This window comes from Bufo gargarizans, chromosome 5, assembly GCF_014858855.1.
Source record: "Bufo gargarizans isolate SCDJY-AF-19 chromosome 5, ASM1485885v1, whole genome shotgun sequence".
Lineage (NCBI taxonomy): Eukaryota > Metazoa > Chordata > Amphibia > Anura > Bufonidae > Bufo > Bufo gargarizans.
Genome location: NC_058084.1, coordinates 70121034 through 70138056, shown reverse-complemented (window position 1 = coordinate 70138056; position 17023 = coordinate 70121034). Strand labels below are relative to the sequence as shown.

Sequence of the window (17023 nt, the reverse complement as noted above, 5' to 3'; positions counted from 1 at the left end):
AGGGCATACATGTACGTCCTGATGCCTGAGTCCTTAAGGGTGTACCTGTATGCCCTTTGTATTTCTGATCACCGCCGCGCGGCGGGCGGTGATCGGACCAGAGTGCCTGCTGAAAGAATTCAGCAGGCACCCTGTGACAATGCCGAGGGGGGTCCTGTGAACCGCCCGTATCGGCAATCGCTGCAAACTGCAGTAAACACAGCAATTACTGGTGATTCCGGTGGCGATTGTAGAAGCCATCGGGTCCCCATGCTGCTGTAATGGGAACCTGATGGCATGGAAGGCAGCGCGATACCTTTCTTAGGCATCGTGGCTGCCTTCCGGTGGAGAGCCTGTGAGATGCAGCCAATGCATTCCAATACAGAAGTATTGGAATGGATTTTAAAGGGGATCAGACCCCAAAAGTTGAAGTCCAAGAGTGGGACAAAAAATAAAGTGTAAAAAAAAAGTTAAATAAATAAAGTTTTACAAAGAAAAAGAAAAGTTGTAAATAATAAAAAAGAAAAACGGTGCCAAAACAGCTATTTTTTGGCACATTTTCCATTTGTATTAATTTTTTCCAGTAACAAAGCAAGGGTATGGCCACACGGCAGGGCGCAGAAGGAAAGGAACGCCATACGGTTTTTGGAAGGCAGTTTTTGCTGGACTGGTTTTTTGACACCATGTCCCATTTGAACCCCCCCATGCACCCCTAGAATAGAAACTCCAAAAAAGTTACCCCATTTAAGAAACTACACCCCTCAAGGTATTCAAAACTGATTTTACAAACTTTGTTAACTCTTTAGGTGTTCAACAAAAGTTAATGGAAAATGGAGATTAAATTTTAGAATTTCTATTTTTTGTTACTTTGCCTCACAAAAAGTGTAATCTAGAGCAACCAAAAATCATATGAACCCTAAAATAGTACCAACAAAACTGCCACCTTTCCAAAATGGAGTCACTTTTTGGAGTTTCTACTTTAGGGGTGCATCAGGGGGGCTTCAAATGGGACATGGTGTCAAAAACCAGTCCAGCTAAATCTGCCTTGAAAAAAACATATGGCGTTCCTTTCCTTCTGCGCCCTGCCGTGTGCCCGTACAGCAGTTTATGACCACATATGGGGTGTTTCTGTAAACTACAGAAGCAGGGAAATAAATATAAAGTTTTGTTTGGCTGTCAACATTTGCTTTGTTAGTGGAAACAAAATGATTAAAATGGAAAATCTGCAAAAAAAAGTGAAATTATGAAATTTAATCTCCATTTTTCATTAATTTTTGTGGAACACCTAAAGGGTTAACAACGTTTGTAAAATCAGTTTTGAATACATTGAGGGGTGTAGTTTCTAAAATGGGGTAATTATTGGGTGGTTTCTATTATTTAAGCCTCACAAAGTGACTTCAGACCTGAACTGCTCCTTAAAAAGTGGGTTTTGGAAATTTTCGGAAAAATTTTAAGATTTGCTTCAAAACTTCTAAGCCTTATAACGTCCCCAAAAAATAAAATGCAATTTACAAAATGATCCAAACATGAAGTAGACATATGGGTTATGTAAAGTAATTGAAATTTGGAAATTTTTCCAAATTTTTCGGTAAATTTGTTTTGTTTTTTTTATAAATAAAAATGAACATTTTTTTACTTAATTTTACCGCTGTCATGAAGTTCAATATGCGACGAGAAAACAATCTCAGAATGGCATGGATAAGTAAAAGCGTTTGAAAGTTATCTCGACAAAGTGACACTGGTCAAATTTGCGAAAAATTGACTGGTCCTTAAGGTGAAAATGAGCCCAGTCCTTAAGTTATTTGCTGGCAACTAAGCAAAAAGCAGCAATTCTGGCATTTTTGGGTTGTTATTTTGTACAGTACAGGATATATTATATGATTATTGTGAAGTATGGGTCATTATGGATGCAGCAATACCAAATATGTGGACTTTTATTTTTGCTGGGTTTTTTTTTCAATTGAAAAGTTTTTTTTCATTAGAAAAAAGGTGAATTTTTTAAGGCTACTTTCACACTTGCGTTGTTTCATTATAGTAGGCAGTTCCGTTGAACTGTATGGAAATGCATGTCATTTTTTTCTGACTGATCAGGCATTTTTCAGACTTATCAGGATCCTGATCAGTCTAAGAAATGCCTGATCTGTCTGAAAAATGCATGCGCAGACCGGAATACTGGATCCATCAATGCGGCAATATGAATGCCGGATACAGCACTAATACATTCCTATGGAAAAACATGCCGGCATGTAGGCAAGTGTTCAATTTTTCTGGCCGGAAATAAAACCGCAGCATGCTGCGGTATTATCTCCGTCCTGAACAGTCAAAAAGACTGAACTGAAGACATCCTGATGCATCCTGAACGGATTGCTCTCCATTCAGAATGCATTAGGGTAAAACTGATCAGTTTTTTTCCGGTATTGAGCACCTAGGACGGAACTCTATGCCGGAAAAGAAAAATGCTAGTGGAAAGTACCCTAAGGGCTCTTTCACACCTGCGTTATAGTCTTCCGGCATAGAGTTCCGTCGTCGGGGCTCTATGCCGGAAGAATACTGATCAGGATTATCCTAATGCATTCTGAATGGACAGTCCGTCCTTTAGGATGCATCAGGATGTCTTCCGTTCCGGAACGGAACGTTTTTTGGCCGCAGCAAATAGCGCAGCATGCTGCGCTTTTTGCTCCGGCCAAAAATCCGGAACACTTGCCGCAAGGCCGGATCCGGAATGAATGCCCATTGAAAGGCATTGATCCGGATCCGGCCTTAAGCTAAACGTCGTTTCGGCGCATTGCCGGATGCGACGTTTAGCTTTTTCTCAATGGTTACCATGGCTGCCGGGACGCTAAAGTCCTGGCAGCCATGGTAAAGTGTAGTGGGGAGCGGGGAGCAGCATACTTACCATCCGTGCGGCTCCCGGGGCGCTCCAGAGTGACGTCAGGGCGCCCCAAGCGCATGGATCACGTGATCGCATGGACACGTCATCCATGCGCATGGGGCGCTCTGACGTCATTCTGGAGCGCCCCGGGAGCCGCACGGACTGTAAGTATACCGCTCCCCCGCTCCCCACTACTACTATGGCAACCAGGACTTTAATAGCGTCCTGGGTGCCATAGTAACACTGAAAGCATTTTGAAGACGGATCCGTCTTCAAATGCTTTCAGTACACTTGCGTTTTTCCGGAACCGGCGTGTAATTCCGGCAAGTGGAGTACACGCCGGATCCGGACAACGCAAGTGTGAAAGAGGCCTTAGTTGGATTCTTTTATTTTATATCTTTTTTTGGACTTTTTTTTTAAAACTATTTAATAGTCCCACAAGGGCACTATAATAGGCGATATTTTGATAGCTTCTAAAATATATTGCACTTCTTAAGTAGATATTGAATAAAAGGAAAGTGAATGGCTGAGTGGCTGCCTGCCTCATGTACAGTATATTACCAGTAGTAACAATAGAATGTATCTGCATTTCTGATTGTATTCTCTGTTATTAGCAATGATCCGGGATGTTTTTACAATGAAATACAGCAAGGATCAGACTATCAAATGAAATAAAAGCATGCGGGATACTTACTCTTGTGTTTCCAGCTGTTTTTTAAGTTCTGAAAGTAGCGCTCGCTGTTCAACACCATTTTCCTTTACAAACCAAAAAACACGAAATGGCTTTAAGCACTAAGGCGTACAGATTTGACAAGGCTTTCCCTTTTTATTCCCCTAATTTTAGATTGAAAATATTACTATGCCTATATTCGCTGACTTCTGAACAACAAATCATTTCTTGCAATAATAATAATAAAAAAAAAAATAATATTATATATACAGGTGAATCTCGAAAAATTTGAATATCGTGCAAAAGTTTATTTATTTCAGTAATGTAACTTAAAATTAGAGTTCTGTGAAAAGGTTCAATATTCTAGGCTCAAAGTGTCACACTCTAGTCAGCTAATTAATCCATACCCCCTGAGCAAAGGGGACCTCAAGATTGAGACTTTAGGGTTTCATAAGCTGTAAGCCATAATCATCCAAATTATACCAAATAAAGGCTTGAAATATCTCGCTTTGCATGTAATGGGTCTCATATGTTAGTTTCACCTTTTATGTTGCATTACTGAAATAAATGAACTTTGCACGATATTCGAATTTTTCGGGTTTCACCTGTATATATATATATATATATATATATATAATCTATCTAAATCTCATTATTATTTTACACAGCACAAAGAGGATAATGCTATGGAGCATTTTTGGTTACAAAGACAAATTGTAAGTGTAAAAAGAATCTCATTTTTCATTTCTAGTTAATGCAACGACAGCACTCATGGGAAATAAACTGGTAAGGTGCTTATATTTTTGGAAGTTTGGGTTTTAAATGATAGTTTAAAGGGTATGAAAGCAATATGTGCACAATACATGTGCTGATAGACAAGGACAGTCTTACCTTTAATTGTTCATGCTCAGCTGTCATCTCCTCCATTTCTGATTTCAGTCTGGTAACCACTGCAGACAACATCTCTTCTCTTTTTTGGAAGATGCTGCAGAAAAAAATCTGCATGTTATTCTTACATATTATCTACATTTTGCACTTTAGTAAATTCTTGCATTTCCCGGAAAATAATTCTGCTGCATCTTTTCTGTTCGTCTATGACGTGACAACTGGGTGTTTCCATTTAGCTTTCAGTGGGGAGAGTCCTTGCATAATCTGAACCCAAGCGATTGACAAGGGGAATGTGTAAGTACGTAGTAAAATGTCAGGTTTGTTCTGTCAAAATTCTGCACCAAAATCTTTTTCTGCACCAAAATTTTTATTTTTTACTTAAAGATAACTTGCCACCTGTTCTCACATGTCTGTTTTAGTAAATACTCGTATTCTCCAAAAAATAACAAATCTGGAGCATCTTTTCTAACTCTGCATTGTGCTGCTACTCTGTTATTCCTCCCAGAAACCTATGAATACATTGCCAACTGGGTATTACCATTTCCATTTGTACGGTGGTCTGCCCCTATAGTCTGACACTGAAATAGAAAAAAGATGAAGCATCCCATAATTTGAAGAAAAATGATGCTTTAATCCAAGAAAAGCAGTGCAAGCAACCCAAAAATGCAAAGTTTCGGCTATACCATAGCCTTCCTCAAGCACACTTTTTCTATTTTGGATTCAAGTAAGGAGTTTTTGGAGACGACTCTGGAGGCGCGCATCCAAATATATCTGAACTTCCACTTTTAGTGGGTGCTGTATCAATTTCCTTATATAGTCTGACATTGGCAACACTGATTGGAAGGTGCGGTGACACCCCCCCACCCACCTGGTAAATCCCAATAGGCAATTTATTCATACATTTTTCACGGGAATATCACAGTAATGGAACACCACATAGGGGGAGATTTATCAAACTACTGTAAAGTAGAACTGGTTTAGTTTCCCAAATCAGATTCCACCTTTTATTAGGCCTCATGCACACGACCGTTGTTGTGTCCCGTGTTCGTTGTTCCGTTTTCCTGCGGACCCATTGACTTTCAATGGGTCCGTGGAAAACTCGGCTAATGCACCTGTCATCCGCGTCCGTGATCCGTGTTTCCAGTCCGTGAAAAAAAAAGACCTGTCCTATTTTTTTCACGGACAATGCTTCGCGGACCCATTCAAGTCAATGGGTCAGTGAAAAAACACAGAGGCACACAAGATTGTCACCCGCGTCTGTTTTTTTCCTATCATTTGCATGGCAAACTTGACTTAGATTTTTTTTTTACTTTCCTTCATGTCTGGTGATCCTCCAAAAATAAAGGAAGACACACCGAAACAAAAACAGATCACGGAACAACGGAACCCCTTTTTGCGGACCGCAAAAAAATACTGTCGTGTGCATGAGGCCTTATCCAAAGGAGTTGTGAAAAATGAAAGGTGGAATCTGATTGGTTGCTATGGGCAACTAAGCCAGTTCTACTTTACACCAGTTTGATAAATCTTCCCCATAGTTCTTAAAAAGGGTGCTGGAGAATTTTTACAATATGGGGAATACAATTACTTACCAAAACAGACATGTCAGGGGTGGTGACAGGTTTTCTTTAAAGGGGCTGACCCATTCACAAAATGTATCTGATGGATAGGTGATACATGCTTGATTACTGGGGGTCCAACTGCTGGGATCTGCACTGATTACAAGAACCCCCGAGTCCTGTGTACATACAGAATTCGTGTGTACGCATCACCAGTGCTCCATACATTCTTATGCTACTGCTGGAGAGGTCAAGCGCTGTACTCTGCATTCCTATAGACAGTGCACCGAGTGTACATACTGCTCTATTCACATAGGGGGCTTGAGGCCCCCCTTTTTGTGATCAGTGGGGGTCATTCACTAACATGAAATACGCCTATATTAGGTGTATTTCAGACGCAGACTGCGGCACAACAGTCAGTGCAGGGGATTTCAAGACTAAGGGCGGTCTTGATACATCACCCCCTTTGTACTTAAAATGTTGGAATCAACAAAAAATAAAAATAAAATTACAGATATAGCATCAAACTGTGATCTGGTCTGAAGCATGAAATGCAGTGGTCAATAAAGGGTAGAAATTGTACACTGTCTGAACAGTGACTGAAGGAGGCGGCAGCGTGGCACATAGATTGTATATGTAGTCTTCTTTGTATTATTTGTATTTTCTACTTACATCTGAAGCTCCCTATAAATCATGCACAAGGCCAAAGGATTTGTATATTAGAAACACAAAAGCTGGAAGCACTTCTCAGAATGAATAATTTATGACCCTTGTTCCTCCAGTCCTTGGAGCAGTCGTATTATAACAATGGCATCTGTTTCTTTGTGTAAACTTCGGTCGCAGCTTTACATTTCTTACAAAACAGCGAAAGTTATGTAATAAACTTCCATGCCCTGCGTTTGCATTGTGTGCCCTGCCAGGTCCCAAAACCGATGTGACAGAGGGAGTTTAGCCATAATGAACTTTAATAAAAGCACTTAAGCGCAGGCAAAGGGCCTCCATAAAAGCTGATGACATCATAATCTTTCCTGTTGTAAACTGCAGCGGTCCCCTTCTGAAATCCGAAATATGAAACATTTATAGGAGTGGATGAAGTAGGACCTGTAAAATTCATCTTCTGAGTATTAACAGCTTATTCATTATTTGTTTCATGTTTTCCTAACATCCTGTTTCAATAGCCTATTACTTATATATTGTTCTTCAGCCAAACGGACTCGCCCATTCCTGCCAGCTGAGAGAGCTTGATTTATAATCATACTATCCCTAAAATCCATATGTCTGGACGCATCCTGTGAAAGTAGTTACGGGATGTTCGCTTCTATACATCACGATGGGCTGAAGCCAGGAGAAAAGTAAATTAAATGTATAGTGTCCTGGTTGCCTTCTATAAGGTTAGAAGTGCACATGCAGCCATTCATTTACGTGGCACACTTTAACCACCCCACCACCGACTATTATGTGGGCCTCTTACAGATGATTATTTGCACTGAAGAAAAATCCTTAAAGGGGGTTTCCAGGAATTAAATATTGAAGACCTATCCAATTAAAGACCAGAGTTTCGCGGACGCGTGCTGTACGTGTTCTCCACACATCCTCATTCATTCACACATCAGTGTTTTAGCACGGTCCGTGGGTACGTTTTTTTTTTTTAGCACGGAAGCATGCTCTATTTTATCCATGTTCACAGGTCCATCACGCCCTTAGTCTACGGGTCCGTGAAAGCCACGGATGCAACACGGATGAATCATTAAGAAGAGATACTTTGAAAATTATTTTTCAGCTGTGCAGGGTCAGTGAAACACTGATGGCACATTGACAGAAAAAAACGGACACATGGACCACATACGGATCCTTCACGGATGAATCTCTGACCACGGACACGGACATCTACCTATATAGCACCTCCTGCTTTTTGCTCTTTTTCTAATTTCGCTGTCCTACTCACTGATAGAAGCACATGCTCAGGTCCATCCTTCAACTGCAGTAGAAAGGACATGCCCCGTGAGAAAGAGCACGTCCCCTAAGCTAACATCTTTAAAGAAGAAATCTAGCAGAACAACTGGAGCAATGAATGGCGAGATCACTAAATTCATGTGAGGTATAGGGCCGGTTCTGAAGGCTACTTTCATACTGGCGTTTTGGTTTCCGTTTGTGAGATCCGTTCAGGGATCTCACTAGCGGTCCAAAACGGATCAGTTTTGCCCTAATGCATTCGGAATGGAAAAGGATCGGCTCAGAATGCATCAGTTTGGCTCCGTTCCACCTCTATTCCGCTTTGGAGGCGGACACCAAAACGTGTCCGTCTGTCGAAACTGAGCCAAACGGATCCGAACTGACACACAATGTAAGTCAACGGGGACAGATCCGTTTTCACTGACACAATATGGTACAATAGAAAATTGATCTGTCCCTCACTGACTTTCAATGATGTTCAAGACGGATCCGTTTTGGCTATGCTAAAGATAATACAAACGAATCCGTTCTGAACGGATGCAGACGGTTGTATTATCTGAACGGATGCGCACCAAACGAGAGCGTGAAAGTAGCCTAAGTTTGCTTAAGACTGTCATATATTTCATGATATGGGAATTTCATTTTGTACATTAATCATGCGATAACCCCTTTAATGCTTTGTTTTATAATCCGCTCATGAATTTGGCTTAGAAAAACTGCCTAAAAAATCTGAACATGTGGAAGCACGGATTTGTCTGGTCTGACTCCTGGGACCCCTTACTATAAACTGTTTGAAGGGGCCACAACACTTGAACAAGTGCTGCAGCCTCTTCACTGTATAGAGCGCTGTACATTGTATATTGGCTGTGCTTGGTATACCATCTCAGTCCTATTCATATGAATACCACTGAGCTGCACAAAAGCCAAGGAAAAAGCCACAGTGCTTGTTCGTGGCCCCTTCAAACAGCTGATCATGGAGATCTCCCACCAATCAAATATTGATGACCAATCCTGAGGATAAGTCATCAATATTTAACTCCTGGAAAACCTTGTTAATGGGATTGTCCCATCAAGACAATGTCTTTCCAAATGCTCTGTTGGGGCATATGAACATCATGAAGGGGGCTCCTCACTTAAAAACCATTTCCTGAACTCAGGTTCGGTTCCAAGGTACCACTTTTTTTTTACAGTACAAATTAATTTATGAAGTTATTGAGCGATGTCTCGCGAGACTTAGCGAACCAATAACTTTGGCTCATCGGAGGCAATATATTCTAATACTGTACAGAGCTCCTGCTCCGTACATTATTATAACAAAGTTTTAAGCAAATCGACTTTGGATGTTTTATCTGAAGTCGATTCGCTCATCCCTACTCCTGACCTGTTCTATGGGCCAGAGTGGAGAGCTATTAAAGAGGTTGTCCGAGTTTTTTTGTTCTTTGTAGGTTTCTGGCAAATGAAAGGACTTTACAATCGACTTACTTTATCTCCAGTTGCTGGTTTCTCAGATTTCACGGAGGGCCACAAGACCTGTGATGTCATCCTCTCTCCCTGCTCTGATGATGTTTTGCGCACAAAGCCTGAGAGAGCAGATATGAGTCTGTACACGAGACATTACAGTGCTGGCCCCCCTCCTCTTCAGGAGCACAGACTCAGGGCTGAAGGCTTTACTGAGTAGCTACAGGCAGTGAGGAGACAATTGCTGGGCACAGGAGCTGAAAGACTAGATGAGTTCTGCACAAGAACAGGTAGGCAGAAGATCATGTGTGTATCAGCAGTGTCATTGTACAGCTGGCACTTGTAGTCCTACACATACAACATGCTGCTAAGTATCCCAGAAGGCAGACATGTCACTCAGAGCAGACTTATTCACTCCCTTTGCAGAGCAGGGGGAGGGGCAGAGATTGTTGTTATTGCAGGTAAATAAAGGGCCAGAAGAGAACCAGGGAAATTAGGAAATATATATTTTTTTTTACCTAAAACTTGCTTAGCTCAGTTATATATTGCTGCCCATCAGATTTACAGTGCTATATATTTTTTTTTCATAACTCGGACAACCCCTTTAAGAGTTGCTCTTGCAGATTAGGCTCGCCAATGAATACCAATACGTCCCCTGCAGCAGCCACCGTGTGGATAGCTGCAGCTTCTTCTAGCGATAACATCTCAGCGCTAAGGGTTTCTGAACACTGACCCACAACAAATAGTAATAGGTCATCAATATCAGATTGGTGGCAGTTCAACATCCAAAGCCCCAGTGATCAGCTGTATTGGGCTGCCATGGTGCTGGGAGCTAGTGGTGTAAAGAGCAGAAGGCTCCGTAGACTGTGCAATTTCCGGTCCAGCGTTCTGAAGCACATTTTCCATTCACTTGAATGCACGCTGAGCTGGTCATTACATAGTGTATGGAGCCATCTGCCCCCAGCTCTGTACACTACACAGTCTCCAGCGCTGCGGCAGCCCAAAACCGCTGGTTATGGTCGTGCCAGAACTCCCCCCGATCTGATACTGATGAACTATCTGGATGAGATTTATGGTCTGTATCACATCCTTACCCAGAAACACCCTAGATATGATTCAGGAACTCTTTAATGTAATGGTACTTTTTTTGTTACCTATTTGAAAGGGACTCTGGGGGAGGGGTGGTAGGCATTGAGGGGTTGGGTCTGTTATTTTTTAAATGAAATGTTAATAAAAAAAAAAGTGATCAATAATTATCTATGAGCAGGCATCCTGATGTAGCCAGCGTCCGGTTTACCAGCTTTAGACACACGTAAACACGTATCCTGATACACAGCATGGTGTACCCTGAACCGGTGAACTAGGGTTCACGATTACAAAAGGCAAGACAAAGTAAACACGGCATGGATGAAAAAACAAGAAGAAAAACACAACCATCAAATATTGCACTTTCTGTGTTATCAGAAGGCAGAGGAAGCTAACTATTCTCAGTTTTTATTCTTCTTGGTATAAAGCAATGCACTGGGTACGGGGTAAAATTCCATGACAGAACGACTCTAGAGACATCTTTGATCATTCGTTGTGATGCATAAAATATGTCACAGCTGTACCATAAAAGATATCAGCCATCAGGCATGGCTGTCATTTGCCCTAGCTGGTTTATAGGAGGGATGGGGAAAAAGTCATTTTTTCTGTTTTGTACTTCTGTAGAATTACTACCAAGGATAAACACAAGCTATTTAGACTATGCACATATTATCAGACTTCTGCTTCATCTCAAACGAAGCCTCATCATAAAATACACATGCTAAGGAGGACGGCTCTGGCTGATATTTCCTTACAACATACACCATTTCATATGTTCTTATAAGCCGTGAATATGTTAAGGGCTGCTGGAAAGCTAGGCTCGAAGAAAAAGGATTACACATTTCCCCAGAGACCGGTCCCTTTCATTTGATTTTCTGTGATGCACGCATCTTATTTTTATTCAAAATCTCATCCCATGTAACAAAAGGCTCAGTTATGACTACAAAAGCAAAGTGGCAACTAGAAATTCATGACATTTGTATCAAAAAGACAAAAACATAAGGCACAAAAAAAAAAAGAGGCTTCCCCTATACCGTGTGTACATTACATACACAGAATATTTGGGATCTGAATAGGAAAGGGATTTGCCTGCAGTCATTTATTAAACATGTGCTTTTGCTGGATCGTATAAACTGGGATTCGCTGTGTGTTATCCTGTTCATAGCGTCCTTTACTAAACTGAAAACCGACTGTATAAATGTAAAGCTGAACAATTAGATTGAGGCACAATATCCTCAAATGCAGTATCACTAATGCTCACCTTCACATATGGAACCTATTCAGAGACATTAGGGAATCCCTAACATAATGTTATCATCAGAATCTCTGCCAAACATCCATAGAAATGTAAAAGAGACAAAATGGTCTGCGCTTCCAGTCTACTGACAGAATACAGTGCAGCCATGCATCTTTATTGGCAGAGGATGGAAAATATACAGATTTTCAGATGATAGCTGATCAGCGGGGAGAATAGGTCAGATAGCGATGACCTATCCAGAGGTATAATAGTATCAGAAAACCCCTTTAATTGTATATGTTTATAGGGTATCAAAGGTCCCTTTTTCAGAGACAGAGCCCTAGATCCCTTGCTTCACTTGTATATCGATAGATACAGTTACCATGGACTCAGCTGGGAGCTGTATAAGTCAGTGAGCACCCTCCGAAGATTTGGATAATCAGAATTTTAGCACTTTACTGTATCGGAAAATGTAGAGAAGCAGAGGAAGAAGTTCAGGCCTTGAGTCACCAAATGCCACATAGCAATGGCATGGTCTCCCCCTATGTTAGAAATGCCATGAACAGGAGAGTACATTGCGATTGTTACTGGGCAGGCGTGGTTGCCTTGCATCGCTGGGGTCCTGGGTTCGAATCAGACCAAGAACATCTGCGTGGAGTCTGTATGTTTGCGTGGGTTTCCTCCCTCACTCCAAAAACATACTAATAGGTTAATTGGCTACCTATGAAAACAAAATCATGGATGTTGGGAATTGAGCGCCCAGATGGAAGCCACTGACTCCGTCCCTGGGGTGCAATTACAAATGTTTATTGGAGTTCTTGCCACGAAAAATCAATGTTATCACAGCCAGAATACACTAATACTGAATAAAACAAATACAATGCACAATTCATTACACAAATTTAGGAGGGAATTTATCAAGCTGTGTACACCACAATTCTGGCCTCAAAAAGTAGCAAGTCGAAGCTTTAGGACTTTTTCGGGGTTACTTGCGCAAAAAATGTTGCGACTTTTTAAGCACCGCACCTTCCAGCGCCACCTACAGATGTGGAGTAAGAATTTGGCCAGAATTCCAGAGTAAATCACTTTTGTGACACATTTATTAAGTGCGACTAAAAGTCGCAACTACACACTAGGAATAGGTTTACTGAAAGCACAACCATATTGAGCGTTCGCCAAATGTATTATTACTACAAAATTTTATTATACGAAATTTTCATAAATTTGGTCCAGGTTAGTTAAAAACTAACCTCAAATACACCTACAATTATAAATTTTCCCCTTAGTATTTTAAGCAGATCCTCGTTATGGGAGAAAGAGGGTTGGCAATGCTTTTAGCTTTAATGTAGAAAACTCTAAGTTGTGATGCACAGGTATGTAGGCATGTACAAGTTTTCCAGCCTTGAGAAAACTGTGAGAAGTTGAAGCATATGGAATAACTTTTGATGATGATAATAAGCTCCACGTACATAAGGAAGTTGCTGGAAAGCATATTTAACATCACCTGCGTAGGGTTGATCTGAAAGTAATGGTTTGACATGTGCTGTACACCAGCACAGGGAGCATCTTGTTATTTAATGTTATGTATTATGCCCAGCATAGCTGTGTATGGATGGCACAGCCAGGGTTAATACTCCTTGTTCAGTCCTCTGCAGGAAGTTGGGTGGGGATCCAAGATTCCCTGCAGCTCAGTTAGTCAGTCTTAAGGGAGAGTTCAGAAAAGAGGAACCTGTTGCCTCATATGTAGGGATGAACTAACTTCAAGTTTTGAAGTTCGAGTTCGGACACCTGCATAACGGAAACCGGAAAGATCCGTTGTGATGCCCATAGACATCTATTATGATGGAATGCATAACGGAATGCTTCTAAAGACATTCCGCTATGAAATTGCATATGGTCCGTTGTAACGGAATCCATAATGCAATTCAGCATATACCCAGATTTTAAAACTTAAAGTTCGCTCATCCTTACTCCTATACCTCCTCTCCTTAGGCCCAGAAAGTTCCAGAGACTAACAGATCTCTTTGTGAATTACTGCAAGATCAAAAGAAAGCGGAAGAAAGAGGAGAACTTGGAATCTGCACGGCCAAGCATAGGAGTCAGAAAGGCAACATGCTATTACATCTATTCACACTTTGCTGCTGTGGGGGACATCACTAAGACACTCTTCACACTTGAACATGTTATGGCCAGACGTGCCTACAAAAACCTGTATCCTGCAGGGTACACTACAGCCATTATTTCAAGAGTACTATTAAGCGCTATAGATTCTACCAAGAGAGACTTCAGCAAGACAGTGTACAAAGTGGGCTATAACTCCCATCCTAAATCCATACATGGCTATCTGGGAAAGAACTGCACTGTGTACAGTTAGAAATGTGACTATTACAGTTGGATGTACCACAACTCCCATTATACACTACAGTGAAGAGAGATGTTTGTTCTTCTAACACTGGCCTGGTTTTCTGATTTCTATGCCATACGCTTGCCATTGCAATGTACACACCCTGCCTTGCACCCATCCAAACACTTAACATCAAGGGCATCCCAGCTGCCATCAGGAAGGAGATCCAGAATCAGGGTGTGCCCGAGGGAATAATGGGTGTCCCTTTCTTTCACTGCATGGCCCAAGGGAGACATGGTGTGAGGACAGCCGCCGTGATTGACTGTGATCACCAGAGCCACTACCACTCCCATCCTCTGCTCCAGCACCCCCCAGATCGTTGCACATGCACCTAGATTGTGGAGATTTAAGAAGGGTGGATTCCATGTCACATCTGTTTTCAAAGTAGATTATTTTAATGCAACTAAAGGAACCTTTTCTAAGCCATGGAAAGGATCATCCACAAATGGGCATCCAATAAAAAAAACAATTGACAAATACCCTATACTTTCTGATAGATTTTCATCAATGGTACAGCTCTTCTACAGTTGAAGGGGTTATCCAGGAAATAATAATAATGATGACCTCTTCTAATAGCTGATCGATGGGGGTCTCGGGTGTCGAACGCCCGCCAATCTGATACTGATAACTTATCCTGAGGATAAGTGATCAATGTTATTTACTCTGGATAGATCATCAGCATCTCATCGGTGAGGGTCTGACACTCAGGACCTCTGCCGATCAGCTGTTCGAGAAGGCAGCGATGCTGGCAGTAGTGCAACGGCCTTCTCGTTTCCCACAGGCCCAGTGACGTCACGACTAGTATCACTGGCTTGGGGGCAGCTAAGCCCCATTGAAGTGAACGGGGCTAGAGGCCAGATTATCAGTAAGAAAAAGCTGCAGAACCCCTTTAATTCACAATTGTGTACATGCTCCCTTGTCCCTCAGCACATTTTACAGATTAAGGAGTTTAAGCATGACTTAAAGGGAATCTGTCAGCAGAAACTGACTGACCTGCTAAATGTACACTTGGTAGCTGAAGTCATCTGTGTTGGTCTCGCATAGCTGAGAAAAATAATGTTTAAATATATGCAAATAAGCCCCTAGGAGCAACAAGGGGGTTGCTATTACTCCTAGAGGCTCAGCGCTCTCTGCAACTGCCATGCGCTCTCCATTTTAATTGACAGGGCTAGCCAGTGAAAACATCATAACACCTGGCCCTGTCAATTAGAGAGGGTGTGGCAGTTGCAGAGAAAGCTAAGCCTGTAGGAGTAACGGCAACGTTGACACTCACTGTCCTCAGCATACAGTTCATTCTATTTCTAAAGGGGTTCTCCAGGCATTATACAACCATTTTGTGGACCTGTAGAAGCAAGACTGTTTGGGTAATACTTACCTGTCCACACCGCCACCGATCTTGCTGAAAACTCTTCCAATCAGGCCTGACTGGATGGGTGCACTTTTTTCCTGTTCAGCTGCATAGTAGTAAATGCAGTAAACCAGAAAACAAGTGCACACATCCGGTTGGGATCCAAGCAGAAGAATTCACAGCCAGTGCAGCAGTGTACAGGTAAGTATTAACCAAATCTTACCTCCACAGGTCTGTAGAATTCTTGTATTTTTCATAATACCCAGAGAAGCCCTTTAAGAATCTAATTTTGATCTACAAGAAGCACAGCCTGGAAGACTGGGCAAGGAGGATTCCAAGGAAAATGTTCCTAGTGATCTACAGTAGAACAGGAATCCCCAAAAGTAGTAAGTAGTAAAGAACTTGCTGTGGTGTGAACAAGTAACATCAAGCAGTACTTAGATTGTTACTTCTATAATTCATTTCACTTTCCAAGGATGATCGAATCTTCTTGCCAGTTCTTCCATTTCCCCCCTTTCTTTTTGTGCAGCTGCCGCAATAACTGTTTTCTGTTGGAACGTTTTCTCCTATTAACTCGACATACATGGGTCATTACATTATTTGTTAATTTACTACGCAGCGGTGCTTTGAAAGGGAAAGAGTAAACAGCCGCTTACCCGACACAAAGAATCGATTAGTGGCCGCCATCTGGATCAGCTCTTGAGAAACTGGCTGCCATATGTTTCGACCAACACGACAAAACAAACTGTTTTATATTGTCACCACCTCCAGCTCTGTTTTATGTATTGTACTAGCTTTAATAGACTTATGAAATGGATTAGAGGCTGTTTCACTTGTGCCCTACTGCTAGATCGAAAGAAAAAGGAAGGGGAGAAAAAAAAAAAACCTACAGAAAGGTTTTTAAAACAGTGAACGTCAATCGGAACAGAACGCTCCTGACAGCGGCAAATAAAAGAGGAGCCGTAATTGTTCCAGGTCCTTATTACTGTGTTTATAATCTGTAAAGGCTTTAATTAAAGTCATTCTTATCACAAGTACGAAGGCTGCAATAACCAAGAAAATAATAGGAAATTAATTTACCATGTATGAGATTAACAGCATCTACAATCGGACTCCTCTACTGTACAATTCCATCAATAATGCATACACAAATACATACATATAGGTTGCTGCTGGAAAAATAACATATCAGGTTCAAATGAAATTTAGGAATGTTAATCTCTTCTGCAGCTGCTATTTTTGTTTTATGGTATTTTTACAGCTGTTTTTAATTTCTTTTAAGAAACACTAAACCTTTAGGAGAATTCCCCTGCGAGCCGCCACAGTACAGATAATTGGTTTCATTGCAATTCAGATTATGAACATCATTTTTCAGTTGTTACTTTCAAACTCCATACACAGCTAAATCTGTAAGCCATTTTCTACATTTCAGCTACCTCAAAAAGGCAAAATTACAGGAGCGACACAGTCACATTATTCAATTGTCTCTAAAAGTATTTACCTATATGTGATGCTTAGGAAGAACTTCGAAACTGTGCCTAAGTACAAAAACAGCTATTATTTTGCATAAAG

The 17023-nt window shown here is 41.3% G+C and overlaps 1 protein-coding gene across 2 annotated transcripts in view; it reads right to left on the bottom strand.

Moving 5' to 3' along the window:
* The window catches only part of LOC122939589 (polyamine-modulated factor 1-binding protein 1-like), a 340683-nt gene that overhangs the window by 40576 nt on the left and 283084 nt on the right, over positions 1 to 17023 (bottom strand). The window contains exons 22-23 of one of the 2 annotated variants that reach the window (XM_044295697.1): positions 4413 to 4506; positions 3546 to 3607 (exon numbers count right to left, since the gene is read on the bottom strand). In XM_044295697.1, the coding sequence (XP_044151632.1) occupies positions 3546 to 3607; positions 4413 to 4506 (156 nt within the window). The remainder of the gene's footprint in view (positions 1 to 3545; positions 3608 to 4412; positions 4507 to 17023) is intronic. The other variant, XM_044295698.1, reaches the window with a different exon arrangement.